Source organism: Bos taurus, chromosome 14, assembly GCF_002263795.3.
Source record: "Bos taurus isolate L1 Dominette 01449 registration number 42190680 breed Hereford chromosome 14, ARS-UCD2.0, whole genome shotgun sequence".
Classification (NCBI taxonomy): Eukaryota; Metazoa; Chordata; class Mammalia; order Artiodactyla; family Bovidae; genus Bos; species Bos taurus.
The window spans coordinates 73,827,787-73,851,553 of NC_037341.1; the positions used below are offsets into that span (position 1 = coordinate 73,827,787).

General features: G+C 41.4%; 1 protein-coding gene across 3 annotated transcripts in view; it reads right to left on the bottom strand.

Moving 5' to 3' along the window:
* The window catches only part of OSGIN2 (oxidative stress induced growth inhibitor family member 2), a 29,465-nt gene extending 13,644 nt beyond the window's left edge, over positions 1 to 15,821 (bottom strand). Inside the window, exons 1-2 of one of the 3 annotated variants that reach the window (XM_002692849.4) lie at positions 15,683 to 15,821; positions 4,743 to 4,897 (exon numbers count right to left, since the gene is read on the bottom strand). In XM_002692849.4, coding sequence (XP_002692895.1) covers positions 4,743 to 4,897; positions 15,683 to 15,726 — 199 coding nt within the window. In that variant the 5' untranslated portion in view covers positions 15,727 to 15,821. Of the gene's footprint in view, positions 1 to 4,742; positions 4,898 to 8,781; positions 9,055 to 15,443; positions 15,607 to 15,682 lie in introns of those variants that run through there. The other 2 variants (XM_005215704.5, XM_005215705.5) reach the window with 2 other exon arrangements.
* Positions 15,822 to 23,767: the final 7,946 nt, after the last annotated feature.

Here is a 23,767-nt window from a genome sequence, read left to right on the forward strand (position 1 = left end):
AAGACCAAAAGCAAGATCTATGAAAGAAAAAACTGATATGCAGTACTTCATTAAAGTTTAAAATTTCTGCTCTGCCAAGTCACTGAGACAATGAAAAGACAGGCCACAGACTGGGAGAAAATATTTATAAAGCATATATGTGATAAAGCATTTGTCTTCCAACAACATAAGAGACAACTATACACGTGGACATCACCAGAGTCAGTATCGAAATCAGACTGATTATACTCTTTGCAGCCAAAGATGGAGAAGCTCTATACAGTCAGCAAAAACTGTGGAGCTGACTATGGCTCAGATCCTGAACTCCTTATTGCCAAATTCAGACTTAAATTGAAGAAAGTAGGGAAAACCACTAGGCCATTCAGTTCAGTTCAGTTCAGTCGCTCGGTCGTGTCCGACTCTTTGCAACCCCATGAATCACAGCACGCCAGGCCTCCCTATCCATCACCAACTCCTGGAGTTCACTCAAACTCACGTCCACCGAGTCAGTGATGCCATCCAGCCATCTCATCCTCTGTCGTCCCCTTCTCCTGCCCCCAGTCCCTCCCAGCATCAGAGTCTTTTCCAGTGAGTCAGCTCTTCGCATGAGGTGGCCAAAGTACTGGAGTTTCAGCTTTAGCATCAGTCCTTCCAAAGAACAGGTATGACCTAAATCAAATCCCTTATGATTATACAGTGGAAATGACAAATAGATTTAATGGATTAAATTTGATAGACAGAGTGCCTGAAGAACTATGGAGAGAGGTTTATAATGTTGTATAGGAGGTGTTGAGCAAACCATCCCCAAGAAAGAGAGATGCAAAAAGGCAAAACGGTTGTCTGAGGAGGCCTTACACACAGCTGAGAAACAAAGAGAACCAAAAGGCAAGGGAGAAAAGGGAAGATATACCCATCTGAAAGCAGAGTTCCAAAGAACAGCAAGGAGAGATAAGAAAGCCTTCCTCAGTGATCAGTGCCAAGAAATAGAGGGAAACAATAGAATGTGAAAGACTAGAGATCTCTTCAAAAAAATGAGATACCAAGGGAACATTTCATGTAAAGATGGGGACAAAAAAAGACAGAAATGGTACAGACCTAACAGAAGTAGAAGATATTAAGAGGTAGGAAGAATACACAGAAGAACTGTACAAAAAAGATCTTCACGACCCAGATAACCACAATGGTGTGATCACTCACCTAGAGCCAGACATCCTGGAATGGGAAGACAAGTGGGCTTTAGGAAGCATTACTACAAACAAAGCTAGTGGAGGTGATAGAATTCCAGCTGAGCTACTTCAAATCCTAAAAGATGATGCTGTTGAAGTGCTGCACTCAATATGCCAGCAAATTTGGAAAACTCAGCAGTGGCCACAGGATTGGAAAAGGTCAGTTTCATTCCAATCCCAAAGAAGAGGAATGCCAGATAATGTTCAAATTACCACAAAATTGTACTCATTTCACATGCTAGCAAGGTAATGCTCAAATTTCTTTAAGCTAGGCTTAAACAGTACGTGAATGGAGAACTTCTGATATACAAGCTGGATTTAGAAAAGGCAGAGGAAAGAGATCAAACTGCCAACACCCATTGGATCATAAAAAAGCAAGGAAATTCCAGAAAAAAACACCTACTTCTTTTCTTGATTATACTAAAGCCTCTGACTGTGTGGATCACAACAAACTGTTGAAAATCCTTAAAGAAATGGGAATACCAGATCACCTAATCTGCCTCCTGTGAAACCTGTTTGTAGGTGAAGAAGCAATAGTCAGAACCAGACATGGAGAAAAGGACTGCTTCCAAATTGGGAAAGGAGTACATCAAGGCTGTCTATTGTCATGCTGCTTATTTAACTTACATAGAGAATACATCATGCGAAAACACCAAGCAGGATGAAGTTCAAGTGGCAATAGATATTGCTGGGAGAAATTATTAATAACCTCAGATATGCAGATGACACCACTAATGGCAGAAAGCGAAGAGGAACTAAAGAGCCTCCTGATGAAGGTGAAAGAGGAGAGTAAAAACCTGGCTTAAAACTCAACATTCAAAAAACTAAGATCATGGCATCTGGTCCCATCACTTCATGGCAAAGAGACTGGGGGATAAAATGGAAACAGTTATGGATTTATTTTCTTGGGCTCCAAAATCACTGTGGAAGTTGACTGCGGTCATGAAATGAAAAGATGGCTGCTCCTTGAAAGAAAAGCTATGACCAATATAGAGAGCATATTAAAAAGCAAAGACATCATTTTGCCAACAAAGGTCTATATAGTCATAGTCATGGTTTTTCCAGTAGTCATGTATGGATGTGAGGGTTGGACCATATAGAAGGCTGAATGCCAAAGAATTGATGCTTTCAAACCGTGGTGTTGGAAAAGACTCTAGAGAGTCCCTTGGACTGCAAGGAGATCAAACCAGTCAATCCTAAAGGAAATCTACCCTGAATATTCATTGAAAGGACTGATCCTGAAGCTGAAGCTCCAATAACTTTGGCCACCTAATGCAAAGAATTGACTCATCTGAAAAGACCCTGATGCTGGGAAAGATTGAAGGCGGGAAGGAGAAGGGAACGACAGAGGATGAGATAGTTGGATGGCATCACTGACTCGATGGACCTGAGTTTGAGTAAACTCCAGGAGTTGGTGATGGACAGGGAGGCCTGGCGTGCTGTGGTCCATGGGGTCGCAGAGAGTCAGACACAACTGAACAAGTGAACTGAACTGAGTATCTGAGACAAAAAACCAAAAAGAAGTAACACGCGAAAGACTACACAAAAAGAATACAAACAAGCACTTCACAGAGAAATACACACACAAGCAGAATGCACCTCAAGTCCCAAAGACTTTCCATTCTTAACACCAAGAACCTGAGTATGTTATGTTACAAAGAAAAAGGACTTTGTAAATGTGATTAAAGTAAGGACCATGAGCTGGGGTAGAGTACCCTGGATTATCCAAGTGTGCCCAAACTAATCACACAAGTCCTTAGAAACAGTGACCCTTTCCCACCTGTGTTGAGGAGGAATCTAACTATGAAAGGTTAAAAGAAAAACAGCACTGCTAGCTTTGAAGATGTAGAAGTGGTTCAGGAGCCAAAGGAATACCAGTAGCCTCTAGAAACTAGAGGCTAGAAAAGCAAGGAAACATTCTATCTACCCTAGAGCCTCGAAAAGGAATGCAGCCCAGCTGATACCTTGATTTTAGTCCAGTGAGACCAGTGCTGGACTTCCATTCTATAGAACAGTCAGATAACACATTTATGTTATAAAAGCCACCAGGTTTGTGGTAATGTGTTCACAATAGAAAACCAATTACATACAGTAACTAGGACATTAGCCCATTATGGTGCTAGTGCCAGCAACAATGGCCCTATATACATAAGGTTAAGCCACTCTTTGGCTTGCTAAGGCCAAACAGGAACAAATTGTTTTGGGGGAACGTGAGGTGGGTGAGTAGGTACAGAGGATAGTTTTTCCTTTTGTAACCCTGCTATGGCCTAACCAGAAGAAGAAGACAGGCTTCCTTTACCTACTGCAAGATATCCAGAATAGAAAACCAGGTGGACATGCATGGGAAGTGGAGCACGGGGTTTGGTTTCTGGCACGGGACTGCTGCAGATGCTCTATCGGCTCCCTTACAGGAGAATCTAGTACAGAACTCCCTTCCTCCCCTCTTTCTTTCATTTATTTTGTCTCCTAGGGAGAGATGTCCAAATGCCAGTCAGAGGGCAGAAGTTTCCTCTGCATTAACTTTGAAACAGGCCATCAAAGAAACTAAGGAAGTTGTATGCCATCAAGGTTCATTACGTCCCATAACTCCTTCCTTTAGCTTGGCTTCACACTGGAGTACTTGTCCACATTAATGAGTGCCTGCAATGCAGGAGACGTGGGTTTGATTTGTGGGTCAGAAAGAGCCCCTGGAGAAGGAAATGGCAACCCACTCCAGTCTTCTTGCCTGGAGAATCCCATGGACAGAGAGGAGCCTGGTGTGCTATAGTCCATGGGGTTGCAAAGAGTTACAGATGACTGAGTGACTAAACATACAACATACATACTGGGTTTGCCAAAAATTTTGTTCAGGTTTTTTTGCCTCATCTTCTGGAAAAACCTGATTGAACTTTTTGGTGAACCTAATACATAACAGGTAATTAAATACAGGCAATAAAACAAAACCATAAAATTATATAATTCTGAAGTAATCAGGTTTTATTAATAGCTTAACTTTTAATATCTTATATACCTATCTATTGAGGTGGATGGATATATAATAGTAATAGGTGGTTAAAATATTATAAACATAACTGTAGAGTACTATAATGTTCTACTGAGTACTGACTACCAACATACACACGTTACTCAACTACTGAGTTTCCCTGTCTGTCCATACTTTACAACATCAGTGTGCTATAGGATTCTAAGGCACAATTCAATAATGTACATAGGAATCCTCTGTACAGGGTTCTAATAACACTGATTATCATCGTGACCATGACACTGTCATATAAGTAACATAACTGATAGACTACTGATGTTTTAAAATAATAGAGCAATCTCAGCCCTTCAATGAAAAAATGTTTCACTCTAATACAGAATCTAATGTCAGATAAACCAATTCCTCTTTCCAAAGACTTGGTTACTGGTTATCAGGCAACCTAAGAATACTTTTCAATACAATCCTATGGATTTGTGCTACATATAACCATACATTTATAAAGGTAGTAAGGATCATAACTGTAATTTTAAGAGACAAAAGGCAATAAAACTTACCTATTACTACCACAGGCAAAGTCACTGATGAATCTTCAAGTAAAGAAGTTTCTTCAACTAATGGCATAGCTTTAACGTTTTGCCCCAAATTATCACCAAAATATTGCACTAATGAATTTAAAATCTCTCCTTCAGTTTCAGTGTCACTGTAGTTTCTTTTAAAAGAAAAACATGGAACAAAAAACAACAGATATATAGTCAATATAGCCTTTATAAAAATCTGTCTCTATTCACTTTTTATTTAGGCCACAAAATATTCAACAGTTCCATAAAAGGAGAAAAGGAAATCCTTTTTATTAATGCTTTCAAATTAGCTTAGCTACATTTCAATGTACACCACTTTCTCAGAAATCCTAAATACAGTGGTCCCTTGCTATCCAATGGGGGTTGGTTCCAGAACCCAGCCCCCAAACACCAAAATCCATGGATCCTTAAGTCCCTTTTATAAAACGGCATATTTTTGCATATAATCTACCTCCACCCGCCCACAGAATCCAAGCTGTCTCTAGATTAACTATCACCTAATACAATATAAATGCTATGTATGCAGTTGTCTTCATGCAGGAAATTCAAATTTTGCTTTTTGAACTTTTTCTTTCTCAAATATTTCCCATCTGTAGTTGGTTGAACCCATGGATGTAGAACCTGTGGATATGGAGGGCTGACTTTAGCTGCTGTCTCTTTAATGACTTGAAGGCAAGTTTTAAATAAGAAGCTATTTTTAATGACCAAAGACACAGGACTGTATTAGGCATTTTTACAATTCTCTGACATCTCCTAGGACTGGAAAGTGTCTCCTTCACTTTTTTTTTCCTTCCTCATTAATAAAAAGTTGTGTGCATTAGAGGCAGTATATATATATATATATATGTGTGTGTGTGTATATATATATATATATATATACATATACGTAGGCTTTCCTGGTAGCTCAGACAGTAAAGAATCTACCTTCAATGCGGGAGACCCAGGTTTGATCCCTGGGTTGGGAAAATACCCTGGAAAAGGGAATGGCAATCCACTCTAGTATCCTTGTCTGGATAATTCCATGGATAGAGGAGCCTGGCGGGCTATAGTCCAAGGGGTCACAAAGAGTTGGACATGACTGAACAACTAACACTTCCACTTTTCATGTGGAACAAGATAGCTACATACAGTATTATAAGGAAAAGTTACTGAACTTATATATTACAAATTGTGTGTTTTGGCTAAACAATAAGGTTTATACATCTTATTCTCAGAGATACTGAAAAGTGCAAAAATCTTAATGTTGATTTCCAATCTACCTTCTTTCCCAACTGCCTCCCAAGAAACTAGTTTTGGCATTCTGACACGTTCATGCAATAAATGGAGCATCCTTTGAGCACAGTTAATTTTCTGCATTATCCGAGATTACTTCAAAATAGAATTCCTGAGTTAGAAACAGGCCAATTATCTGAAAGTTAACCTGAGTACTGACTAGTGGGCGAGTGTGGTTATTGCTATTCCTCAAATGACAAACATGGGAATCAATCAGTTATTTCACAAGACTCACTGATCCTAGGGGAGGAAGACAAATGGAAAGAATTAGGCAGAGAGCAATAATTTCTCCTTCCTGCTGCTGCTGCTAAGTCACTTCAGTCGTGTCCGACTCTGTGTGACCCCATAGACGGCAGCCCACCAGGCTCCCCCGTCCCTGGGATTCTCCAGGCAAGAACACTGAAGTGGGTTGCCATTTCCTTCTCCAATGCAGGAAAGTGAAAAGTAAAAGTGAAGTCGCTCAGTCGTGTCCGACTCTTAGCGACCCCATGGACTGCAGCCTACCAGGCTCCTCCGTCCATGGGATTTTCCAGACAAGAGTACTGGAGTGGGGTGCCATTGCCTTTTCCTTCCTATAACCCTCCAATTTCCCAAACTACCCTTGGAAAGGGCAGAGTTCCCCCACGAACAGCTTTCCTTCCCCCAATAATTGGACTTCCCTATCAATACATTGGCGCATTATTGCCAGAACAGATTTCATTTAATATGGCTACTCCTCACACTGCAAGGCTGCCCCTGGAAGAAACAACTTAAGATCAATCATCCCTTTCAGATCATTTCATCTCTTATCATTGATCAGATCCAGATGTCCTAGCTGTCTTGCCTTCTGCTTGACAACTTCTTGCTTGACGACTGAACTCAACATGAATGCATTATACTTGGGCTTGCCCCTCATACTTCTCCTAAATGTGTGTCAAGGACAGGTTCCTCAGCTTCCTTTGGATGCCTCTTTTTTCTTAATATATATACTTATATACTTTATTGAAGTATTCTTGACTTACAATGTTTCTGGTGCAGAGTCATTCAGTTTACATATACACATAGATTATTTTTGAGATTATTTTCTATTATAGGTTGTTACAAGATATTCACTATAGCTCCCTGTGCTATACAGTTAACCTTTGGGGCTTTTTGCATATCTATTTCTTTAAAATTAGAACTCTAGCATTCTATTCACACTAAGTCAAACAAGTGGAATCAAAACATCATAAATTTTTCAGTTAGGCAAAAATTCATGTTTTTTAAAAATATATGTATTACATACTATTTAAAAGATTTTCTACTATGCTTGATAAACGTTTGAGAAAGAACATTAAAAAAAAAAAGATGGAATGGCAAAACTGGAAAACAAACTAAATGAAATCGTGGGAGAATTGAATGAAATACAAGAAGTGAAGCAAACTAGATAAAAGTAAAAAATCATCATGTAGTCCAGTAATTTTTAAACAAAGCTACTTATCAGAAACATATCTGGGGCTTTGGAGAAAAAAAGCAATATCTGGGCATTTGTATTTTTCAAAATATTCCAAGATAATTCTGATATGCATTTGGATTTTAAAAAGTGATTACAGGTTTTTCCATTAAATGGTAGGTTTGATGATCTAGAATTCTATCACCTTTCTGTTGAGGAATCATGATACAATGTTATTAAGTGAGTAACAGTTACATAATCAAAATAGTAAAAGATACTAATCAGTTTTCACAACCAATAGGGAGACAAAACATAAAAGAGTTGCAAGACAAAATGGGAACATGATTAACAATATAAAATAATCACATACAATATGAGGGATCAAAGAAAAGATATACCAATCTGAATGCAGAGTTTCAAAGAATAACAGAGATAAGAAAGCCTTCCTAAGGGAACAATGCAAAGAAATAGAGGAAAACAATAGAATGGGCAAGACTAGAGATCTCTTCAAGAAAATTAGGGATAACAAGGGAACATTTCATGCAAAGATAGGAACAATAAAGGACAGAAATGGTATGGACCTGACAGAAGCAGAAGATATTAAGAAGAGGCGGCAGGAATACACAGAAGAACTAAACAAAAAAGGTCTTATGACCACGACAAGCACGGTAGTGTAGTCACTCGCCTAGAGCCAGACATCCTGGAGTGGGAAGTCAACTGGGCTTTAGGAAGCATTACTACAAACAAAGCTAGTGGAGGTGATGGAAATCCTGCTGAGCTATTTAAAATCCTAAAAGATGATGCTGTTAAAGTGCTGCACTCAAAATGTCAGCAAACTTGGAAAATTCAGCAGTGGCCACAGGATTGGAAATGGTCAGTTTTCATTCCAATCGCAAAGAAGGACAATGCCAAAGAATGTTCAAACTATTGCACAATTGCACTCATTTCACGTTAGAAAGGTAATGCTCAAAATCCTTCAAGTTAGGCTTCAACAGTATGTGAACCGAGAACTTTCAGATGTACAAGCTGGATTTAGAAAAGGCAGAGGAACCAGAGATCAAATTGCCAACAACCAATGGATCATAGAAAAAGCAAGTGTATTTCAGAACATCTACTTCTGTTTCATTGTGCTAAAACCTTTGACTGTGGTCATAACAAACTGGAAAATTTTTAAAGAAATGGGAATACCAAACCACCTTACCTGCCTCCTGAGAAATCTGTATGCAGGTCAAGAAGCAACAGTTAGAACTGGACATAGGACAACAAACTAGTTCAAAATAAGGAAAGGAGTACTTCAAGGCTGTCTATTGTCATCCTGCTTATTTAACTTACATGCAGAGCACATCTTGTGAAATGCTGGGCTGGATGAATCACAAGCTGGAATGAGGAGTGCCGGGAGAAATATCAATAACTTCAAATATGCAGATGATATCACCACAATGGCAGAATTGAAGAGGAACTTAAGAGCATCTTGATGAAGGTGAAAGAGGAGAGTGAAAAAGCTGGCTTAAAACTCAACATTCAAAAAATGAAGATCAGGGCACCTGGTCTCACCATTTCATGGCAAATAGATGAGGAAAAAATGGAAACACTGACAGGATTTATTTTCGTAGGTTCCAAGATCACTGCGGACGGTGACTGCAGCCATGAAATTCAAAGACGTTTGTTACTTGGAAGAAAGGCTGTAACAAACCAAGACAGCATGTTAAAAAGCAGAAACATCATTTTGCCCACAAAGGTCTGTATAATCAAAACTGTGGTTTTTCCAGTAGTCATGTACAGATGTAAAAGTTGGACCATAAAAAAGGCTGAGCACCAAAGAACTGATGCTTTTGAATTGTGGTGCTGGAGAAGACTTTTGAGAGTCCCCTGATCAAGGGGATCAAGCAGGAAGATCAAACCAATCAATCTAAAGGAAATGAACCCTGAATATTCATTGGATGGACTTATGCTAAAGCTGAAACTCCAATACTTTGGCCACCTGATGTCAAGAGCTGACTCACTGGAAGACCCTGATGCTGGGCAAGATTGAGGGCAGAGGGAAAAGGAGGTGAAAAAGGATGAGATGGTTGGATGACATCATCAACTCAATGGACATGAATTTGAACAAACTCCTGGAGATAGTGAAGGACAGGTTAGTTTGGTTTGCTGAAGTCCACGGGGTTGCAAAGAGTCAGATACAACTGAGCGACTGAAATGAACTGAAATAGGGGGAACTGGGAAATACTTTTAAGACCTTTAATGAGATATAATTCACAAACATCACAAATTTCACCCTTTTATTTATTTTTTTTGCAAAGTCATACAGCATGTGGATCGTAGTTCCCTAACAGGGTTCGAACTTATGCCCTCTGTAGTAAATGCACGTTCTTACCCAATGGACCACCAGAAAAGTCCAAAATTCACTCTTTTAAAGTGTACAATTCAGGGTTCTAAGTATAGTCACAAGGTTTTGCAATCATTACCAATAACTCCAGAGAAATTTTACCATCCCAGAAGCAGACACTGCACTCATTAGCGCTCTGTCTTCACTCTTCCCTCCCCGCAGCCACTGGCAGCCACTAATCTACTGTCTTACTGCACGTGCCTACGCCGGAAATTTCAAATAAATGGGACCCGTCATCCATTATGTGGCCTTTGACATCTGAGTTCTTCCACTTAGCATGACCGCAAGGTTCACCCATGTTTTGGATGTACTGGTACTTCATTCCTTTCTAGGCCTAAATAATATTCCACTGTTTAGATACAACACGTTTTGTTTATTCATTCATGAGCTGATGAGTATCTGGATGATTTTCTCTTTTTAGCTATTACAAATATTCTATGAACATTTGTGTATAAACCTTTACATGAACATATGTTATTTCTCTCAGGTATGTTCTTAGAAGTGCACGCAATGGCTGGCCCCTAGGTTTAACATCTTGAAGAATCGGCAAAGTGATTCCCAAGTGTGTACCATCTTATACTCCCACCAGTGATATGCAGGTTCCAACGTCTCCACATCCTCACCAGCAAGTGATTTTTTGTGTTTTGTATTTTAGCTACCTTAGCAGCTGTAAAGTAGCATCTCACTGCAGTTTTGATTACCATTTCTCAATGACTACTAATGTTAACCATCTTTTCATGTGCATATTGGCCATTTGTATTTCTTCTTCAGAGAGTAATTCAAATTAGTTGCCCACTGTCCAACTGGGCTGTTGTTTTTACTGCTGAGTTTTCAATACTATTTATATATCCTGGACATATGATTTGTTAATATTTTCTCCCATTTCGTGAGTTGTCTTTTCACTTTCTTTATATTGTCTTCTGAATCACAAGTTTTAATTTTTGATCAAGTCTATTTTTTTGTTGTTGCTGTACTTTTGGTGTCATATCTAAGAAAGCTCTGCCTAATCTAAAATCACAAATCTGTTCTCCTCTATGAGCTTTATAGTTTTGGTTTTTAAATTTATATCTTTCATCTATTTAATTTTTTTTACATGGTATGAGGCAGCAGTCCATTTCATTGTTCTGTTTGTGGATATTCATTCGTGGCACTATCTGTTGAAACACTGTTATTTCCATTTGTCTTGGGATCCCACAGAAGTCAATTTACCACAAGTCAAGGGCATTATTTCTGGACCCTCAGTTCTATCCTACTGATCTATGTTTACCTTTACGCGTGCATCATACTCTCTTGATTATTGTTTCTTTGTAGTAACTTGTGAAATTAGGAAGTGTGAATCCTTCAACTTTGTTCTTTTCTCAAGAATGTCTTGGCTATTCTGGGTTCCCTGCAACTCCATGTGAGCTTTAGAGTCTTTCCATCAATTTCCAGGAAGAAAAAAAAAAAAAGGTAGCTAGGATTTTTATAGGATTACATTGAATTTGTATAGAAATTCAAGGAATATTGCCATCTGAAGAACACTAAGCTTTTCAACCCCTGAACATGGGATTCCTTATCATTTATTTAAGCCTTTCATTCTTCTCAGGGATGTTTTCTAACTTTCAGTGTACAAGTTTCACATTTCTTCTGCTAATTTCCAAATACTTCAATCTCTTTGACGCTAGTATAAACTGGATTGTTTTGTTAATTCACTGTCAGATTGTTCACTGTTAGTATATAGAAATATAACAGATTATTGTATGTTGATCTTGGATTCTGTAATATCACTGAATTCATTTATTAGGTCTAGCAGGTTTTATGTGTATGTCTGTGTGTGGGCCTCAAGCAATTTGATACTAGCCTCTCTCAAGACTCAAGTAGAGTATGTGGATCCAAAGTCTTAACTTCTCTTAATTCTCCACTGAGTACAGGTGATTTGTTCTGATTTTCTACCATTGGTCATAAGTTTAACCTTTGTGTACCTAATCCATAATATTGGTATAAACTATTTGTAATAAACTTTCATGGTACTTGATAAATACTGGTTTAACACAGGCATGAAAAACTGAATCAAGAGATGAAATGAAAATAGGGTTCACTGAATTTACATAAAGCAGCAGTGAAACAAAGGCCTATTAGTAAGTATTCTTTGTAAAAAACTCAAAATCTAAATTATAAATTTAGTATTTCTGAACATATTTTATAGTATATGCATACCACATCACGGTCTAAGAACAGTGAAAATTTCCACTTTAGATATCCAATTTGCTGAATGTTTGTTCTGTTTAAAACAAATACTTATTTTGAGTAATAAAAATATCTACTTTTCCTTTATTCGGGGCAATAAATTAGAAAATATAATTAAATTTTAGGAAACACTAAAGAACAGCACTTTATCCATATGCAAAAAGCCATATGCAAAAAGTTACCCTATTGTTAGGCATCAAGTTAGACGACTATTTGAAATTTAAGATGATTTTACATGCCTTCCATGTTTTGTTTTTGAAACATTATGATCCAAAGTCTCAAAACAAATTAAAAGGATGGCACAGGTAACTTATATGCGGAGTACATCATGAGAAACGTTGGACTGGAAGAAACACAAGCTGGAATCAAGATTGCCAGGAGAAATATCAATAACTTCAGATATGTAGATGATACCACCCTTATGGCAGAAAGTGAAGAGGAACTAAAGAGCCTCTTGATGAAAATGGAAGTGGAGAGTAAAAAAGTTGGCTTAAAGCTCAACATTCAGAAAACGAAGATCATGGCATCCGGTCCCATCACTTCATGGCAAATAGATGGGGAAACAGTGGAAACAGTGTCAGACTTTATTTTGGGGGGCTCCAAAATCATTGCAGATGGTGACTGCAGCCATGAAATTCAAAGACTCTTACTCCTTGGAAGGAAAGTTATGACCAACCTAGATAGCATATTCAAAAGCAGAGACATTACTTTGCCAACAAAGGTCCGTCTAGTCAAGGCTATGGTTTTTCCTGTGGTCATGAATGGATGTAAGAGTTGGACTGTGAAGAAAGAAAGCTAAGCACTGAAGAATTGATGCTTTTGAACTGTAGTGTTGGAGAAGACTCTCGAGAGTCCCTTGGACTGCAAGGAGATCCAATCAGTCCATTCTAAAGGAGATCAGCCCTGGGATTTCTTTGGAAGGAATGATGCTAAAGCTGAAACTCCAGTACTTTGTCCACCTCACGCAAAGAGTTGACTCATTGGAAAAGACTCTGATGCTGGGAGGGATTGGGGGCAGGAGGAGATGGGGACGACAGAGGATTAGATGGCTGGATGGCGTCACTGACTCGATGGACGTGAGTCTGAGTGAACTCCGGGAGTTGGTAATGGACAGGGAGGTCTGGCGTGCTGGGATTCATGGGGTCGCAAAGAGTCGGACACGACTGAGCGACTGAACTGGACTGAACTGAACAAAAGACTTTTCTCACATCTAGCAATACTTTTCTAAATGATCATTCAAACTACAATGAAACGTTTTACTACCTGAGTTTAAACTTTGGAAGCATAAGCTTAGACTGTTACCAAATTGATACTACTATAAGAAAAACTGCTAAGTGTTAGTCCCTCAGTTGTGTCCAACTCTTTGCAGCCCCACAGACTGTAGCTCACCAAGCTCCTCTGTTCAGGGAATTCTCCAGGCAAAAATACTAGAGTGGGCAGCCATTCCTTTTTCAAGGGGATCTTTCCCAACCAGGGATCGAACCCAGCGTCTCCTGCATTGCAGGCAGAATCTTTACCATCTGAACCACTAGGGAAGCCCAAAACAATGTCCTAAAGTCACAAATGAAGCTACTCTTTATCTTCCAGAACAGTTAAGTTTTCTTCCTCTGAAAGTTAGGAGACAACTTTCTCACAGTCCTTATCCTTTCAGATAAAAGACAAGATCCAAAATGTAGACATTATCACAATTGGTTTTAAAATGCATTCCTAATGAAATTGCTCCCCGCAAAAAATAATATTAGTAAATTATAAACCTTTTCCTAAGGAAATGTTTTAAATATTAAATATTTTCTGTTAAAAATTTTATATAAGAGCTGTTTATGCAATGAAAATATGGTTTATCAACCACAATTTTTATCCTTTGGCTAGCAGGCTTGTTTTCTTTTCTCTCTCAAGATCAAACTACAGCAAATACCTTGTTTTCATCTCCTCCTCCAAATTTCTGTACAAAGAGGTAAGCATATGATATCCACTACCTAGAGTTAGTTGAATGGCCATGAATCCCACGCCATGTCCTTAGAATTCAACTGTATTAAAAGGTGTCAAAAAGTTTTCGGACAGTACTTTCTAAAGGGCATATTATTTTCTCAAGGGCTTCAGTCTAAGAAGTTTTCACTAGGAGAACTTGTTTTCTAGAATTCTCCAAAGGGTACCTGATACTCTCAAATCACTGTCAGGTAGGTAACAAATCTGCCTAGCATTTAAAATTCAGCAGTTTATTACATAAAATAATTTCTAATATCCAGAATTTAGAGACTCCTACAAAATTCACTGAGATGGAGGGCAAATCTGGATTACTGAGCTATTACAACAGGAATTCTGAGTTTTCTCTGTGCCTAACACCCAACTTTTGCAATTTGGTGAAGCCTCTGGATCTCTTCTTTGAATATTATTATTAAACATATAATAGGATTTACAAGGAAGCTAAAAAGTAAACTTGGAATACGTCTTTATGTACTCCTCCACTATATTAAATAACCAGTATAGTGACGCAAAATAACTAGTGTAATCTTGAAGAAATAAACAGTATTTCTAGGTATCTGCAACAACCAGTGTGGCATGAAAACATCTGTGATTTCTACTGATGACCAAGTCACAAATACTACTGTGGCTTACTGCTTATGTTCACAATTGAAGAACATAGATTTTGGTTAAAGTTCAGTGAAAATGCCTGGTACCATTCTATACATTCAAGTTCATGATCCATCTAAAGTCTATATATGCATCCCAATTAACTCGATCAGAATCTCATATTTTACAAAAGAAGTTTTGCTTATCATCATCCTAGCACATTTGCGTATATATAAAGCAAAGCATTTTATGAAAGTCTTCGTTAAGTTTAACTTGGCTTCAGGACAAGGTTAAAACTAGTTTCCAGTTGTTTTAGGTCTTTCTATAACTGAATGAGACGTTAGCCAATTGGGCTAGATAGACCTCGTGCATTCACTTTCATTTTAAAACGTATCATCTGTATCAACCCTAAAAACGGTCCCCATAATGTAGGTCAAGAATCGTTTCACATGTTTCAAATTTCTACGATATGCCTGACTTACATGGACTAACATCTTAAAAGTCAGAAACCTATTTGTACCTAGAGCATCACATTTTAAACATTAACTCCCTGCCTCCCTTCAACCCAGTAACTTAGGTTATCAGGTTTTTTTAAACAGAAAAAAAAAAAGTTTAAGATGCGGGTGTTAAATTTCTATGATATTTGTGACTTAACAAGGACTAACATCTTAAAAGTCAGAAACCTATTTGTATACCTAGAGCATCACATTTTAAACATAAGTCCCTGCCTCCCTTCAACCCAGTAACCTAGGTTATCAGAATGTTTTTACAGTTTAAAAAAAAAATGCTTAAGATGTCGGGGCGGGGGTACCTCAGAGCCTTCACTGAAACTTCGCTCTCTCGTTAAGTCTCGGTTCGCAGAGGCTGGGGGCCGCGCCGTCACGCGCACGGCCCAGGGCGAGGAGGAGCGGACGCCGGACGGGCCCGAGGAGCCGAGGCGGGAACGCGGCCCAGCGGGGCGGCCTCGGCATCCCCCTCAGCGTCGTCCCCGAGTCCCCGCCCGCGCGGCCCGGCCGGGCGCAGCCCACCCGCCCCCGCCCGGGAAGTCACCTGAAATGAGCGGCCAGGGAGCAGCGGCAGCACCACACGGGCATCGGGGGCGGCGCCCCAGGCGCCCGAGCGCGACCGCCTCCCGCGGCGGGATGGCCCGGTCGGGGCGCCCGCCGGGTCGCGGGGGTCCTCGGGGCGCCCCGCGCTTCGCCGTGGTCGCGGCCGCCGGAAGCTGCGGCGCGGCGGCGGCGGCCGGGCTCTGAGGCGGCGGCGGCGGCGGCGGCGGCGGCCCGGGGCCCGCCTCAGGGGAGCCGCTTCCGCTCCGGGCCGCGGGTGGCCGAGGTCTCCGTGCGCCGCTGTGGGGGCGGGACGCGGGGAAGGGCGCGCGGCGACGGCGGCGGAGGCCGGCGTGCTCCTCCTCGCAGGTGCGGCGGAGGCCGAGGCCCGCGATTGGCGCAGCCGCGCCCGGGGCCGGCCGGGGGCCGGGCCTGACGACGCGCTGGGGCGGCTGGGGCTGCGCCGAGGTCCGGGCACCGCGGCCGGCCTTCTGGCGTCTGGCCGGCTGGGCCCGGGGCCAGTTACCGGGGAAGAGTGGGCGCTGCTCGCCCCGGCGGCCGGCCGGTCCGCGGGAAGCGCCGGCGGGCCTCGCGGCCTCTGCGGCCGGCGCGCCCCGGCGTCTGCAGTCAGGCCGCGCCGTCCTCTCGCCGAGGGCGCCCGGGGACACCGCGACTCCCGCTCCACGAAAACCGTTTATTTTTTTAAGCGCTTTCCTCGCGCCGGGCCCGGGGCCAGCCACCCGGAGCTGCTGCGCGCCCGCTTTCCGCTCTGGACCCGGCCTCACGGTCGCCTGGGAGAGCTTGGCGAACGGAGAGGGCCCGGGTCCCCAGCCCCCGGTTCTGGTGGGGGGCGTCGGGCGTCCCCGCCGAGGTCCCCCTTCCTTAATAAGTAAGTGGTGATGCTGCTAAAAAATATGGTTGCTCGGCCCTGCCGCAGATTCAGGGACTCGGTGTGTTTTATTTCAGTCCCTCCGAGTGATTATAATGCAGGAAATGGTTAAGAGAGGTACCGAGTAATGAGTGCCCCGTATTCGGTATTTTGAAGAAACGAACACGGGACGAAACCCGGGCAAAGTGCTTGATTGCATATACTGTTATCTGGGAGACGTCATTGGATCACTCCTTCCAAAAAGTGCTGAATATTTTTGCAGTTAAAATCTTGGATGCAGAAGCTTCTGTTTTTAAATACTTTAAGTTCTCAATTTTTGCTGAATGTCGTCATGAACAAACCCGGACTTAGCAGGTATTTTAGAGTCTGTGGCGCTTAAAAGGAAATTTTAGGACTCAGCCTCCCTCCAGGATTATATAATCTAAGATAATATTCATATATATATATTCATTTTACTGTTTATTTTTACTTTAGTGTTTCAGAAAGTTAAGCATAACTTTTCTGTTGACAGTCACATTACCCTTTTAAAGAACTAAATTTGTAAAAGCTATGCCAATCCTGAGAGTTGAAATATGAAGGTTTATGAGTACTTTTGTATACTTTTTTTCTTTTCTTTATGCCTTTTGAGTTTTCTTGCAGTATCTTCAGGTGAAATAATAAAGTGGGCATATCAAATTTTAGCCTTAATCAGGCTTGTATTTAAACCTTGGTAACTTGCTATCATGGTTTACACTTGATAAGAGCTAATGATTAAACCAGGTCACAATAATTACATAGAGGATTTTTCTTATAGCAAATAAGGCACATCAGAGTTTTTGTGTTTTTGAAATTGTAGGTGAGGTACTATTTAAATATAAAATTCTGGTTTGATGAGGTTGTGGGGCAACAGACTCAGATACTGCTGGTGAGAGTATAAATTAGTATGTGATCCAAAACTCCCGTATCTGCGGAGTAGTCTCTCAGCCTCCTTCAGCAGGTGTAGTCACACATTTAGGGTGGAACTCATCTCACACCGGCATCCATTCCAGTCAGCGGTACCTTCTGGGCTTGCTAAACCCTCCTTATTGGTATATAATATACCAGTATTTTATACATTAAGTTATGGAATCTGCCTGCCAAGCAGGAGAAGCATGTTTGATCCCTGGTCAGGAAGAGCCCCTGGAGAAGAAAATGGCAGCCCGCTCGGTATCCTTGCCTGGAAAAATGCCAAGGACAGAGGAGCCTAGCAAGCTATTGTCCATGGGTTTGCAAAGAGTGGGGTACAATTTAGTCACTAAACAACAACATGGGTTAGATTACAGTGTAATAGTTAAAAGGACTGTGTGTACTGGAATCTTCGCTGTGCTGGCAGTGTGATCTTGGGCAAGTTCCTCAGCGTATCTGGGCTTTGGTTCCGCATCTCTAAAATGACATAATACTTGGTTCATTGGTTGTAAGAACTAAATTCACAAATACTTATAAGGCACTTCCCATAGGGCCTGGCATGTGTTAATCACTGAGGAAATGTTCTTTTTCATTATTATAAAAAATACTTTCACATTTTCTAAAATCAAAATTCCAGGACGTATTTGCCCTAATGTTATGTATCTGGAAATAGGGCCTGTAAAGAGGTAATTGAGGTTAAATGAGGTCATGAGTGTGGAACCCTAATCCGGATGGGTTTGTACCTTAGAAGAAGAGGAACTCTTGTTCTGCCAGAGGAGGACACAGGAGAGGGGGGCAAGCCGGCAAGAGAGCTCTCAGCAGGAACCGAATCAGTAGGCTTCTTGATCTCAGACCTTTGGCCTCCAGAACTGCCAGAAAATAAATGTCTTGTTTCAGCCACCCACAGTATGGCATTTTGTTACAGAGATAGTATGTTTGACATGTTTGTTTTGACTGACAAAGATAGTATGTTTTTACATTTTCTAGAAGCAAACAAAAAAATTGAATAGAAATTATTCAAAGTAAACTGTTGCATTTCATATACTAGATAAACCTGCCCGTTGTTGTTCAGTCACCAAGTTGTGTCCGACTCTTTGCAACCCCATGGACTGCAGGACACAAATCTTCCCTGTCCTTCACTATCTCTCAGAGTTTGCCAAGACTCATGTCCATTGAGTCGGTGATGCCATCCAACCATCTCATCCTGTCGCCCTCTTCTCCTCCTGCCTTCAATGTGTCCAAGCATCAGGGTCTTTTCCAGTGAGTCAGCTCTTTGCATCAGGTGGCCAAAATATTGGAGCTTCAGCTTCAACATCAGTCCTTCCAATGAATATTCAGGCTTTATTTCTCTTAGGATTGACTGGCTTGATCTTCCTGCAATCCAGGGGACTCTCAAGAGTCTTCTCCAGCAACACAATTCAAAAGTATCAATTCCTTAGCACTTAGCCTTCCTTATGGTCCAGCTTTCACATCCATATGCGACTAGTAGAGAAACCATAGCTTTGACTATACAGCCCTTTGTTGTCACAGTGATGTCTCTGCTTTTTAATACGCTGTCTAGGCTTGTCATAGCTTTCCTGTCAATGGATCATATCATATGCTTGGTAGTGTAACACTCAGAGGGGTCTAGAACATATTCTACACAGTTCCCTCCTTTACAGAAACTCGGGGAAGTTCAGATGCCTTTCAGATGTCTTTATCCTTAAGCCCAGTGATACTTTTTAGTACAGAGAATACCTCTGTTTAACTGTCAGTTTGGATTTTCATCAACTCCATTCTCTACCTGGGCTTCTCTTGTGGCTCAGCTGGTAAAGAATCTGCCTGCAATATGGGAGACCTGGCTTCAATCCCTGGGTTGGGAAGATCCCCTGGAGAAGGGAAAGGCTACCCCCTCCAGTATTCTGGCCTGGAGAATTCCATGGACTATACAGAGTCAGACACAACTGATCGACTTTCACCATTCTCTATCTAGATGGCAGTTTAAAAAAAAAAACGCTTCCCTGAATACACAGAAAATTGGGGACTTACTGATACTGAGGACTTAGGATGGTGTTTGTTCCTGCAGTTTGAATTCAGGGGATTAGAAAATTCTATACCAAGAAGGCTGCTTGCTAAAAATACAATTTATTTTTGTGATTATTGTAGCAGTCACATTCAGTTATAGAGAATAGAACTCATGAAATTCATTCTACCTCTTAATCTCTTAAGAATGAGAAGACTTTTTACAGGATATTGCAGAATCATAGGAAAGCTGAAGACACATAGGTAGAATTATAAGAAAAGTACCCAAAATCACATTGTAAGAGCAGTTCACTGTTAAGGAGACAGGATTTCCCCTTCTACCCTTCTTGTATCCTTGGGGCTGTTGTTGGTAAGTTGTGTCTGACTCTTTAACAACCCCATAGAGTAACCCGCCAGGCTGCTCTGTCCATAGGATTTCCCAGGCAAAAATACTGGAGGGGGTTGCCATTTCCTTCTCCAGAGGATCTTCCTGACACAAGGATGGAACCTGTATTGGCAGGCAGGTTCTTCACCACTGTGCCACCTGGAAAGTCCTCCTTCCACTTAGTTAAAGGCTTATCCAACAGTACCGAACAGTAGTCAGAGACAAAATATGTCAGAAAAGATAATTCATACAGAATTAACTGAGGTTTACAACATCAGAAGTTTTTAGAATAAACAGAAAAAAATGATTGAAGGAAACATAAAAAGTTCAGAGCTAAAGGGAGACATGAATCTGCAAATGCTTAAGATTACTGAGCCACTAGGGAAGCCCCATACCGAGGTTTCAGTTCAGTTCAGTTCGGTCGCTCAGTCGTGTCCAACTCTTTCAGATCAGATCAGTCCCTCAGCCGTGTCTGACTCTTTGCGACCCCATGAATCGCAGCACGCCAGGCCTCCCTGTCCATCACCAGCTCCCAGAGTTCACTCAGACTCGTGTCCATCGAGTCAGTGACGCCATCCAGCCATCTCATCCTCTGTCGTCCCCTTCTCCTCCTGCCCCCAATCCCTCCCAGCATCAGAGTCTTTTCCAATGAGTCTACTCTTCGCATGAGGTGGCCAAAGTACTGGAGTTTCAGCTTTAGCATCATTCCTTCCAAAGAAATCCCAGGGCTGATCTCCTTTAGAATGGACTGATTGGATCTCCTTGCAGTCCAAGGGACTCTCAAGAGTCTTCTCCAACACCATGGTTCAGAAAAAATACCGAGGTTTACTAGATGTCAAATAAGATTGTCAATCACAAATTGGGAACCACAAATTGACACTTACCATGGGTGCTTGCCAACTACCTCTATAAGGATTAAATTATGCACCACTGAAGCTGCTGACCTCCAACACCCCCTGAAGGAACTCAGGGTGGAGAGTAGAAATGAGGCAATCTGTGCTTCTGGAAACTGGCAAGACAGGTCTTCGGATAGTTAGGTATTCTCAAGAACTGGTTTTATGAGCTCAGTTCTTGTATCTCTTCATATCTAGAAAAGCACTAAAATCCTTCATAGTGACGACTGTTTCTCATGACCAGCAAAACTTCACGAGATCAGCAGAAACTTTTAAAACAAAAAAAGTGTGCTTATTTACATGTACTTCCTCTTTATCCTATATCCTATGTCCTAAAGATATACTATCTTTCCTCCCTCCCTCTTTGGAACAGTTTCTTAGAGCTATCTGTGGTGCTGTTTCCTGGGCTACCATCTTAATTTGCCCCAAATAAAACTTAGCTCACAACTCTTACACTGTGCAATTTTTTAAGTTGAGTTATGAATACCATGAAGGGACCCAGAGCAGGCTTCCCTCCTTCCTTTGCCTGAACTCTACGAGGAACCAGAGCCTTAATACCAGCAGTGGCCCCTTGAGCCCATCCACCTCCTCAGGGAGTCCAGGTGAATTTGGGTAAGTCTCCTAGTTCTTCGATCTCCTCTTCTGGTTAAAGATCCTGAGTTTTATTTGGTGGTAGAGCAAGTTATCTGCCCCCCTTCCAGTTGGAAGATACTGAGGGGGGCAGTTGAAGTGTCCTGGGGTATACCTACCCAGGGTCTGTATAGTGGGTGGAGCTTGCCTGAAAGATACTGAGGAATACCCAACCAGTTGAAAGATACTGGGTATGGCTCAGCCAAGGAATACTCACTCAATTGGAAGATACTGTGGGGTGGGGCTGGTTGAAAAATATCAGAGTTTTCTCAGTTGTAGGAGACCTGAGTAGTCTTGCCTGAAGTGCTTAGGTAAGAGGCTGATCTGACACTTTTCCTCAGTTTGGCTGCCTTCATAGAATTTGTTGGGATAAAAGTGAAGATATTACATGAGAGCTTTGCTCCCAGCTGGTTAGGGCTTTCCCTGGTGACTGAGAAATTCATGGGAGTGGTGGAGGCCAGGTCTTCATACCATGCAGTGGTCCCACATGGAAACCCACTCATTAATTAAACTACTTTCTCATCTGAGGGCTGCAGATAAGAACTGGCCATTCAGCGATCTGAGTACCCATGGTGGTCTTAGACGGCCAGAGGGAGAGTCCATGACGTGTAAGACAAAGTGAAATGTCTCTGGGGTGACGCCTAGAGGAGGTAAACTCACCAGCAGTACACAGGCCCACCACACAATTTCACTAGCGAATTATATCCCTAACGAATTCAACTTAAAATGGGAAATAAAATCTCTCAAAGACAGAAATGAAAGTTGTCAGAAAGTCAACCTTCGACTGACACCCCAGCCAGACTCATATACAATACGTAGGGAGTTCATCCTTACAAGTACTGAGTTCATTGGGAAAATTATACTAAAGGAAATTTCAATCTAAAGTGAGCCAAATTGGGGTTCTTTGATATTCTACAATTGCTATTTTTGCATGCACAGTTAGAAAAGGCCAACCATAAGATCAGACAGAGGAAACGGAATGCTTACTTTGATTGGTATCTAGAATCTTCTAAAAGAGGAAACGATAGAGTAATTTCTCTGCAGGAAACCAACAAGAAATTGCTTGAAACTATATCAGAGCTAAAAAGGCCACAAACCCTGACCCCGTCTTCTGCTCCTCCTATGCCCTCATCTATCTGAGCTCCCTGGTCCAGGTGCTTCCTCCTCTCAGCCTCCTGCTGCTCCCCTTACCTCAGAAAAGGAGAGTAAAAAATCAGGAGTACTTATAGCTCCCTTTAAGGAGACACCTATTACAGGGAGAGGTAAGCCATCTTTGGGGATCACCTATACAGCCTGGACCAGAAGAGAATTTAGAGCCTTAGCTAAAGACTTTCCTGATCCAGTCAGGATCCATTGGGATAAGAAATTTGAATTAACCATCCGGACCTATGAGCCCAGGTTTTCAGATCTATACCAACTAATATAGCTATTCGTTTTTGAAAGCAAACCAAGGGAATGGGTGGAGAAAGCAGGTTGGAAACACCCCTTAATGGACTTTGAATCACATAATCCAGAGGCTTGAAATGAATGTAAGGAATTAGCTCAGAAATTACTTGATCTTATCCCAGAACTTTTCTCTAAAACTGTAGACTGGACAAAGATTTCAACAATGTAAGCAAAAGCCAGCTGAATCAATTCCAGACTGTTAGGAGAGATTTGAAAAAAACTTTTAAGCAATGTTCTGGCTTGACACCTGAGTCATTCTCTAACCATAAAATTGATCTTTTGCTCAACTCCACCTTTTTAGATGGTTTGGATAAGAATTTAGCCACTCTGATCAAAAGACACTATCTAGGTTGGTCTACATTACATACCAATACCCTTGTTACACTGGCTGACCAACTTTCCAAAACCATTAAAAAGAAAGAAAATGGGTTATTTGCAAAATCATGAACCTTCAACTGTGCCAGTTAAGTACCTACGATCAATCCAAGGTCAACCAACCCCCATTTATTTCTCAACTGAGAGCAAAACAAGAAGTTTGTTTTTACTGCAGAAACCCAGCATATCAGAAAATGAACTGTGAGTTAAAAAGAAGCCTAGAAGCAAACTCGATTTTAGATAGGAGTTTCGAGTTAAACAAGAATAGGGCTACTCCCAGGGAACCTAAAGAGTCTTTCCCCTTCTCTCTTAACACCTTGGGAGAAGTAGAAATGATTATACAAGGAGAAGCAATGAAAGCCATAATACATAGGGGCCGCCTCTTCAGTTTTGAAGTGAAGTGAAGTCACTCAGTCATGTCCAACTCTTTGCAACCCCGTGGACTGTAGCCTATCAGGTTCCTCTGTCCATGGGATTTTCCAGGCAAGAGTACTAGAGTGGGTTGCCATTTCCTTCTCCAGGGATCTTCCCCACCCAGATATCTCG